The sequence below is a fragment of the Ascaphus truei genome, chromosome 5, assembly GCF_040206685.1.
Source record: "Ascaphus truei isolate aAscTru1 chromosome 5, aAscTru1.hap1, whole genome shotgun sequence".
Classification (NCBI taxonomy): domain Eukaryota; kingdom Metazoa; phylum Chordata; class Amphibia; order Anura; family Ascaphidae; genus Ascaphus; species Ascaphus truei.
Genome location: NC_134487.1, coordinates 271,441,889 through 271,452,732, shown reverse-complemented (window position 1 = coordinate 271,452,732; position 10,844 = coordinate 271,441,889). Strand labels below are relative to the sequence as shown.

Here is a 10,844-nt window from a genome sequence, read left to right as displayed (position 1 = left end):
TGGTGTGTTGGGCGCTGCGACTGTGGCCCACATCCATCTCACTTGTGGAAAACACCGTCCTTCGTTCATTCAGCTTGGCCGTCAGTCGACCCTTCCACTCAGTTGGCAGCGTTGAGTCTCCGAAGTTGAAATCCATATCGACTAACTGCTCACCCACTGCACAGGGCTGACCGGATATATGCTGCCCAAACTGCGTCCTGCATCAATATCCATCGGGAATGGGGAGATGTTCTGAACATACACGTAGGTTCGTAGAGGAATTTTGGTCTCTTACTTCGGGTATTACCCTATACCCTCTCTGAACCTCTTCCTCAGCGGTACTCTCCAGAGAGAAAAGGTGATCGGTCTCATCTCGATCGGGATAACAGCACCAGACGGCTATGCTTTGCACTCCCCCGGGTAAAATGGTTGTCAGTCCACGTTGACGATTGTAGAGGTCCTCGTGACGCTCTAAGGCAGGGGTGGGGAACCTTTTTTCTGCCAAGGGCCATTTTGATATTTATAAAATCATTCGAGGGCCATCCAAAATTATCAACTTAAAAATTAGCCTGCTATATTTGGTCAAACATTTAATGAACTCACCACTAATGTGATGGCTGGAACTGCTTCTCTTTGGGTGACTGACTGACTCTTGGGTGGTGGGTGACTATGACTGACTGTGGGTTGGTGTCTGTGCGCACGCACACACAGAAATCGGGCAGGGGGGAGGGAAATCAGACTCTCAGACCCACTCTCTCTCTCTGACTCTCAGACCCACTCTCTCTCTCTCAGACTCTCAGACCCACTCTCTCTCTGACTCTCAGACCCACTCTCTCTCTCTCTGACTCAGACCCACTCTCTCTCTCAATCTCTCAGACCCATTCTCTCTCTCTCTCTCTCTCTCTCTCTCTCTCTCAGACTCTCTCTCTCTCTCTCTCTCTGACTCAGACCCACTCTCTCTCTCTCAGACTCTCAGACCCACTCTCTCTCTCTCAGACTCAGACCCAGTCTCTCTCTGACTCTCAGACCCAGTCTCTCTCTCTCTCAGACTCTCAGACCCACTCTCTCAGACTCTCAGACCCACTCTCACTCTCAGACTCACTCTCTCAGACCCACTCTCTCTCAGACTCTCTCTCTCTCTCACCGACTCTCAGACCCACTCTCTCTCAGACTCACTCTCTCTCTCAGACCCACTCTCTCTCAGACCCACTCTCTCAGACTCTCTCTCACTCTCAGACCCACTCTCTCTCTCAGACTCTCAGACCCACTCTCTCTCTCTCAGACTCTCAGACCCACTCTCTCTCTCTCAGACTCTCAGACCCACTCTCTCTCTCAGACCCACTCTCTCTCAGATCCACTCTCTCTCAGACTCTCTCTCTCTCTCTCTCTGACTCTCTCTCACTCTCAGACCCACTCTCTCTCTCAGACTCTCAGACCCACTCTCTCTCAGACCCACTCTCTCTCTGACTCTCAGACCCACTCAGACTCTCAGACCCACTCTCTCTCAGACCCACTCTCTCTCTCTCAGACTCTCAGACCCACTCTCTCTCAGACCCACTCTCTCTCTCTCTCTCAGACCCACTCTCGCTCTCACTCTCAGACCCACTCTCTCTCTCAGACCCACTCTCTCTCAGACTCTCAGACCCACTCTCTCTCTCAGACTCTCAGATCCACTCTCAGACCCACTCTCACTCTCACTCTCAGATCCACTCTCTCTCAGACTCACTCTCAGACTCACTCTCTCTCGGACTCTCAGACTCACTCTCTCAGACTCTCAGACCCACTCTCTCTCAGACCCACTCTCTCTGACTCTCAGACCCACTCTCTCTCTCAGACTCTCAGACCCACTCTCTCTCAGACCCACTCTCTCTGACTCTCAGACCCACTCTCTCAGACTCTCAGACCCACTCTCTCTCTCAGACTCTCAGACCCACTCTCTCTCTCTCTCTCTCTCTCTCTCTCACAGACTCTCTCTCTCTCTGACCCACTCTCTCTCTCTCTCAGACCCACTCTCTCTCAGACCCACTCTCTCTTAGACTCTCAGACCCACTTTCTCTCAGACCCACTCTCTCTCAGACCCACTCTCTCTCTCTCTCTCTCAGACCCACTCTCTCTCGGACTCTCAGACCCACTCTCTCTCTCACTCTCAGACCCACTCTCTCTGACTCTCAGACCCACTCAGACTCTCAGACCCACTATCTCTCAGACCCACTCTCTCTCTCAGACTCTCAGACCCACTCTCTCTCTCAGACTCACACTCTCTCAGACTCACTCTCTCTGACTCTCAAACCCCCCTCTCTCTCTCAGACAAACTCTCTCTCTCTCAGACACACTCTCTCAGACACACTCTCTCTCTCTCAGACACACTCTCTCTCTGACACACTCTCTCTCTGACACACTCTCTCTCTCTCTCAGACATACTCTCTCTCAGACACTCTCTCTCTCTCTCTCTCTCTCTCTCTCTCTCTCTGACTCACTCCCTCTCTCTGACTCTCAGACCCCCTCTCTCTCTCAGACCCCCTCTCTCTCTCAGACACACACTCTCTCTCTCAGACACACACTCTCTCTCTCAGACACTCTCTCTCTCTCTCAGACACTCTCTCTCTCTCTCTCTCTCTCAGACACACTCTCTCTCTCTCTCAGACACACACTCTCAGACACACTCTCTGACACACTCTCTCTCAGACATACTCTCTCTCAGACACACTCTCAGACACTCTCTCTCTTACACTCTCTCTCTCTCAGACACACACACTCTCTGTCACACACGGGGAGGGAAATCTGATCGGGGGGGGGGGGATCGGAGCAGGTGCCCTCCGCAACTGCTGCTCGGTGTGGGGAGAAGGAGGACCGTGTAAGTGCGCCAGGGGGGGGGGGGGGGGGAATCTGAGCAGGTGCCTGTCACGGTGAGATTATGGCAGGCTGTATAGTCACACAAATATATATAACATGATATATATTTATATCACTGGGTCTGAACTGGGACGAGTCTTAGATATAATAAAGTATATTTATTCCTTTGGATAGGTGAACACACGAATAATACAGTAACAAACAAGAAGTACACTTACTTTGGGGTTGGGGAATGAGAAGTATGGAGCATAGCAATTCTCTCGCAATCAGCTAGCATTCAGATGATAAATTGAAGACCAAGGATACAGGGTGGACATCAGTTTATAAACCTTTTGTGCCCTATCCTTAACATTGAGTACCGTGGATTGGTTCTCAATTACCTCTAGCCAGTAGTTAACGTGGGAACACGTTTTGACCCATGCCCCCGGCTAGTTGGGATATGCGCAGTAGAGCTCGGGGGTCCCATTTCTATAACCCCTCCTCTAGATCAGAAATGCCAGCTAGTCTACCAAATGGAGTACCTGGCAGGAAATCCTTTGTTGTGAGGTGTGAAATGGAACACTTGAAGACTGCTCTGGTTTGAGTAGTCTCCACCCTCATGCAAATAGTGGAGGTGACAAAATCCTTTGAAACATACTCAGGTCCTAGACATTGGGTCGCCTTTCTGGCCATATGCTACCCTGGTATGCAAAGGAATTTCCTCTGAGTTTTACCCATATCTCGAAATACAGTATGTTGGATAAAACATGAACTTTTTAAAATATCCGGTTCCTTTGGGTCCAGCAGGTCCAAACTTTCCAGTTCTCAATGGCGGAACTGGGACACCCTAGGGTCCAATTTGCGACCTGCTACGACCTGGGAAACCGGAGATACACAAATACACTTAAAACCGTTTTACATTTTAATACACAAATCTCCGCTGTAAATGAAATCACGGTTTTTCACTAAATCCCCATTGAAAACAACAGGCTTCGCCGCCATGCCGGAGCGATGCCGGAGCAGTGGCTACAGACACCCCAAACCCTGACTCTCTGGACCCTCCGGAACCGGAGCTATGGAATGCCAAAATTCAGCATTTGACACATCCGTTTTCCTGAGCTGTTTCTGATGCCGCCATTGGAACCTATGGAGCGGCCCGCTCTTATGGGTTCGACCCTTATTGGGGGTCCAGGATACGGGGACCCGGTTGTGGTCGAGTGGGGGGAGGTCTAGGAACTAGGGACAGAAATAATTTTATTCCTAGGGGCCCTAGAACTGTTTATTCCCACGCCACTTGTCGTTGAACTTGACTTGTAAGTGATCAAAGCTCTCCTATTGAAAATTTATCCGCTTTGCGGTTAAGCGGTTTGGACGGCAGCCAACTCGTTCCTGGAAAGCTCTTTCGAGGATTTCTCCATTGAAGTCAATGAGCCCATAGACTTTCAATGGGAAACCGCCGCTCTCCCTCTCGGACGCCATCTGCTGGTCTTCTCAGGAACAGGACTCCACAGCAAGATTCACCATTAAAAAGCATTGAGCCCTAATGGCGGCCTATGGGAACCTGCAAAATGGTGCCTGAAAAGGCGGGAAAATTACACAAAGGGCTATAATCACTATACCACTATTAACCCTTGTGCTCTCGGATGGATCACTGTGTGTGTGTGCTGCAGACCAGATGTTACAATAAAACAGGGGAATACACATGTACATGTCATTACAGGGGTTAAATCACCGTTCTGGGTCTTAGCCCAGTTAACCCTTTGACTCACGGGGAAGGTCAGGGGATGGCCAAATGGGGTGTAACCCCTTTAATCCCGGGCCACCCCCTTTCTCCCTCTACAGTGCCCTCCTCTGCAACTGTCACCCGGTGTGGGGAGGAGAGCCGTGTAAGTGCACGGGGAGGGGGGGCGAGCAGGGGGGATCGGAGCAGGTCCCCTCCAAAATTGCTGCCCGGTGTGGGGAGGAGGAGGAGAGGCGGTAGTTAGGTGTCTCTCCCACCGCAGACTCGTTCTTCTATCCCCACAGAGACAGTGGAACACACACACACACACACACAGAGACAGTGACACACTCACACAAAGAGACAGTGACACACTCACACACACAGACAGTGACACACTCACACACAGACAGTGACACACACACAGACAGTGACACACACACACACAGACAGTGACACACACTCACACACACATACAGAGACAGTGACACACACACAGAGACAGTGACACACACACACACACACACACAGAGACAGTGACACACACACAGAGACAGTGACACACATACACACACACAGAGAGAGAAACAGTGACACACACACACACAGTGACACACACACACACACACAGACAGAGACAGTGGCACACACACACAGAGACAGAGACAGTGACACACACACAAACACACAAACACACACACAGACACAGAGACAGTGACACACACACAATAAGCCCACCTCTGCAAACACACAAAAATAAGGTCTCTCCCCCCTTGGGGTGGGTAAGGAGTCTGGGAGGGGGTATAAGGGTGCATGTGGGTTACCTGGGGCCCGTGGATGGGCTGCTGGAGCAGCATAGGTAGCTAGTGCAGCTGAGAGACTGGCAGGCCCGCGGAGCCTAAAGGGAGGGACAGAGGGGCGGAGCCTAAGGAGCCCGGCATTACTGGAGGAGAGAAGGGAGGGGGGGCAGTGCTGAGGGAAGAGGCGGGCCAAAAAAAAAAATCTTGGCAGAGTGACAGCACGGGCAGCCAATCAGGAGAGGGGGAGTTTTAAATTTTTTTTTTTTTTTTTTTAAACCATTCTTGCAGGCTTGCTTCTTGGGGGCCGGGCCAAATGACTTCGCGGGCCTGGGCCGGATGTTCCCCACCCCTGCTCTAAGGCATATACTCTGTTGCACTCCTCCCGCAGCACAGGGTCCAGGAGTGGATTGGCCATGGGTAATTCGTTTGTCTCTTTCAGGTAGGCTCTGAATATGACTCGCACTATATCCATATTCGTTTCCAAGATGACCGGGTACTGACACTGTCCTTGAGGCTTCAGACATACCATTGCCTCCACATGCATAGGATGTTTCTTGCCGGTGTTCAGTTGGAGTATCTCCAGTTGAACTCTCACAATCCCATAGATGGGGTAATCTTCGTTACTTAACCCCCTCACCTTCATATGTTCCGCCGACCGCAGGGGACAGTGTTTGAGGTGTTGGTCATAGAATTGTCGGTATATTATGGTCACTTGGGATCCAGTGTCCAGTAGAGCAGAGACATAAACTCCTTCTACTACCACACGCACGATGGCAGATGGGCCTACCTGACTGTAAGCATCCCCGGGCGGAGTTCCATCATCGGGGCTTAGGTCAGTAGGAGCTTCGGGAGGCGCAGAGGTGGCCTCGGATGTCTTGGCTTCGGTGGTCTGTATCCGGCAGATCATGGACCTAGCCGAGCTTCCTTTACGGGGGGTTTTCTTTTCTTGGTTGACTCTTTCAGGGCACTCTCTGGAGAAATGGCCTTTCTGTCCACAACCATAGCAGACGATATCTTTGGGATCACGTCGTCTTGGGTAAGGGGGGGAAGATCTCCCCGAAGTTCCGCCTTTCATTGAGGGCGACTTGGGTGGCTCCTTTTCCTCTTTGACAGGTTTCTTGACCCGGCGAGCGGAGGCTCCCGGGATATCACTCGTAAGCTGTTCTTTGACCTTGGTGGACGTATGTAGCTTGGTATAGGCTTCATGCCCCTTGACGGGCCCTAAAATGTCCATGAATGTAGGGGGAGGCCCCTCCATTAGGGAATACCTGATCATGATCACTATGTGATGCGTGGGAATGGCCCCTCGGAGGAACTGCTTGCGCCGGTATTCGTCCATATCTGAGGCTGGAATGAGGCCGCAAGTTTGCAATTTCCACAGTACCAACTGAATTCGTTGCAGGAAATCTGACAGGTCTTCTTTCTCTTTCTGTCTGAGACCGTAATATTTGAACCACATCTCACTTTCCTCTTCGCCATAGATCTGGACTAACAAGTCTACCATCTGATGAGCAGAGAGATCAGGGTCTTGGTCGCGCTGTGTACTGACCATGGAGGATGCCGGGGGTCTGAGGCTTTCCAGGATTCTCTGCCGTCTTACCACTTCTGAGCAGGGCCATTCATCGACCACCTTGAGGGTGTGTTCCTTCCAAGACTCTATGCCTTCCTCACCTGCGGGGACGGGAACCATTCCTGAAAACGCCTTCAACTTCCTGTAATTCTGAGCTTGGGCTGACATACTTATAGCTTCCACAAGCTGCGGGAATGTCACTCCTAGCATGGAGCCGCCACTGTCTGAGGAACTTGCGATCCCCGCTCCCTGACTGTTAGGGGTTGGTGTGAAGCTGCTCATTAATCTGTTAGGGACCGGTGATGTTGGTGGGCTACCGGCCCAGCTGGTGGCCCCTTGCCTAGCATCAGCAGAGAAAGTCACTCGGGGTGGGGATACGTCTGCTCTGATGGGAGTACTGGTGGCCATGTCTTTGCCTTCCAAACCCGCATGTCTGGTAGGGGAAGTTACGTAACTGGAAACGGTTCCAGGGTAAATGAGAGGGCACCCTTGCGGTAAAGTCTCTGGTAGATAATGGGCCTCCATTAGGGGGTAGAGCTTGTTCTGTGGCCAGCAGTAGGGTGTTCTCTTGCCGGTCAATGTTGTAGTGCTTACTGATGAGGCGGGCTCCCGCCAGACCAGGTAATGTCATTACTGCACTGCAGACAGTAAACATGGGTACATCGGCAGATACCCCTTCTACGGCGACTACGTGTCACAGGGCCTCTCCTAGTTTTTCGGCCCAGGCGCCCACTTGGGGTGTGAACGCGGGCATGCTGACTGATACGATACTATGTGAACTACTGAGTAGGGCACCCCAGGGCTCTCTCAGCAGAGCCTCCAAATGTAACGGGTATTCCCTGTGAATACAGACACTACTACTACTGTGTATACCTGTATGGCTCTCAGGAGCCTAAGCCTCCGCTCGGGGAGCCTAGGATACATACATATAACAATCTCGTGGTGCAATGCCTCCACCTGGGAGGGATCTCAACGTAGTGGGAGGAGGCCCTCACAGGAAACAATCACGGTAATCACACGGTTGTAAAACAGAACAGGCTTTACTGCATATATGCGCATAACTTATACCAATCACATTCAAGGTTAGCTCTGCATTAGGATATAGTGTAATCCCCACACGCACCACCGTGTATCCCACATGTGTCCACAGTATAACCTCCCTTGTTCCGTGGTCAGCGCTGCCACTATGTGCGAGTACTCGTTTGTGCACGTGCGTAACGTTACCTGCCCAGTGCGATGGCACCTGGGCATTAAAGGGTCTTCGCAAAGGATCAGACGTGCTTTCTGGCGATGTCCGGTCCCTCCGGGGAGATGATCGGTCAGGGCGGTCCACCCTTGATACAGTTCCACTCTCTCTGCAGAGCAGGCTTGATCCCAAGCCTCTGGATGGGAAGTGCAGCGTCCGCTGTGTCCCTAACTGGCTCTTGATAGTAAGGGGCAGGGTCCCTAACCTGGGGCCTGTCCCTGAAGCAACACAAGCTACTGATGGCTCAGAGCTAACTGGGGCCTAGGGGGCTGCTGGCCTAGTGCAGGGAGTCACTGACTCCTGCACCCTCACCTCCTTCCCCTAGCCTCTCCTGGCGCCGACTGACTTGCTTCAAAACCCTGCGAAATGTATCTAATCTCCTCTGCAGGGAGATGCTACAGCCCTATTGGCTCCCTGGTGTCACGTGGGGTCCCCTAAGTCTCATGGGACCTGTAGTCCCTGCTTAGAGCCCTCCTCTGATTGGCCTGCGTTCGCGCGCTATCACTGCGCATGCGCAAGCACTCTGGTGGCCGCCGCCTCTACCTCCCGCACTGCGCGTGCGTGAAGGACAATATGGCGTGCCCTGCAATTTCGGGCCGCCGTGGAGTCTCCGGCGCACCAGAGCGCTCCCTGCTCGGCCCCCACCCTCCAGAAACTCCGGCGGGTATGCCGCTTGGCGCCGGCAGCACTCGTCATCGCTCTTGGCACGGAGATAACGAGGGGGGGGTCGCCGAGCAGAAGGGGACCCAGCTACATCAGTGTACGTGAGAGGTTTGACCACAGACTAAAGGGATGTCCAGAAGTCTTTTTATCTTGAGATGGGCTGTATTAGAGTTTTCTTTTCCTAGAGAGTGGGAGTATCCGTCAATAAGAACCGGCTATTTAAGGGCAAACTTCCCTTAATAAACTGAAAGAAAAAAACAAAACCGTTTAGCATAGGAAACAAAAAAAAAGGACTTCTGATGTAATATCCCTTTTATTCTGCTGACTTTTTAGTGAGGATTTCACCAATAATATCATGTACATTTTGAATTTTGCAAATGTTCAACCCCTCACCATTATCAGGTGAGGTTCCCTTTAGCCCCCCCTCTCCCCCCCCCCCCCCCCCCCCCCCGGGTACAGAAGTGGCTAAAAATGTCCAAGCTTCAAATATAGGGAAAATAAGCAAACAAACAATATATACAAATAAAGCAAGTTTAGAAGTAGAAATACATTTGCAATAACCCTTTAAAGCAGCATAGAAGATGTAGGTAAAATGTAGAGAACTGTTGCAATTACCGGATTACAGATATGTGTATGCTAAGAGCTGTTCAATAATGTTTTGATGTTTTTTGTGTGTTTTTTTAAGAAATGGCATGTTTGTCATATTAGCTATTTTGCATATACCCATCCTCCCACACAGTACTACGTATGCACATTTTTCTTAATGGTAAAAAATATTTATATTTAAAAGGCTACCAGCCCAGATGCTGTTTCATGCTGCCACCGACATAAGCAGATAAGAAATACTCCAGCAGACCAAGAAGGGACAATCCGATGAGGATCCAGAGGAGAGTTGCACTGATGTACATAGGTTTCAGTCTGTGGAGACAGCAAGAAAATGATCCGCAACTTGTAAAAACCCGCGTTCACCAACTAAATATAACATTTGATCTTTACTGAAATAATGTGCTCAAGTATTAAGATCTGCAATATCATGAACGTGTTGGTCCTTTCTTCCATGGCAGTAGAAAAGGAGGGAGAGGGAGTAGCTGGTATCAACGAGTAGTTGATATGTTACAGGCTTTCTAACCTCTCGGGGTCCTTCATCAGGTTGACCCGGTGAAGGACCCCAAGAGGTTTGAAAGCTTTTAACATATGAACTACTTGTTGGTCCAATAAAAGGTATCATACCACCTCCCGCCTTTGCTACTCAATATCATGTAGCAGCATAGACACCGGAAGTAAGAAAGACTTCTGGGTCGGATCGATGGGGAGCGCTCCTCTCCTCCGCTGTCCTGCTCTGCCTCCGTGCAACTCCTAACTCCTCTGCCAGCTGCTTCATTCTGGTGGGCCGCGCCACCGCTACCATCTCCCCCCGCCTGCCTCTATCACCACCCTATTCCACTCTACGCCCAACCTACAAAATCTTGCGCCTCCCAGTTTGCGCACCCTGAAAAATTGTATTATACTGTTTTTATTAGAACAGCTGCATCATGCATAGCTCACACATGGAACGTGCGTAATTTTTAAGTTGTACACAATGTTTTTATGTACAGTAGCTTTATGCTGCTTCCTCTTCCTCTCCTTCGAACTGTCTTAACCTTGTGAAGTTTGCCATATTTGTAATATTTTCCATTCCTGATACCAAGCCCATAAAGACCCTGGAGATCGCAATGGCTGCCTGGGAAATTAATTAAAATCACAGAAGCCAAAAAAGAAAAGAAAAACGTTAACAGCTCTTTCATTGTTAGGGATTTGTGAGGAAACAAGTTTTGCTAAGGAAGCAACAATTTGAACCTTGTTCTAAAAGTTTTGTGGAAGGGACAATATAGCTATATGATCTATATCTAGGTTTGATTTCCCTTTTGAGTCGGGTACAATATTACACTATTAGCAATGCTAAAAGCATTAATGGGCCACAGGTGGCTGAGGGCTTGACCTGCGACCCCCAACCTCCCCAGTTCAGACACAGTGAAGATATTTCTGGTGTGGCTC

The 10,844-nt window shown here is 50.5% G+C and overlaps 1 protein-coding gene across 1 annotated transcript in view; it reads right to left on the bottom strand.

Annotated features, from left to right (window-relative positions):
* Positions 1-7,941: 7,941 nt before the first annotated feature.
* The window catches only part of LTC4S (leukotriene C4 synthase), a 56,506-nt gene continuing 53,603 nt past the window's right edge, over positions 7,942-10,844 (bottom strand). The window contains exons 5-6 of the mRNA XM_075602043.1: positions 9,606-9,728; positions 7,942-9,054 (exon numbers count right to left, since the gene is read on the bottom strand). Coding sequence (XP_075458158.1) covers positions 9,030-9,054; positions 9,606-9,728 — 148 coding nt within the window. The 3' untranslated portion in view covers positions 7,942-9,029. The remainder of the gene's footprint in view (positions 9,055-9,605; positions 9,729-10,844) is intronic.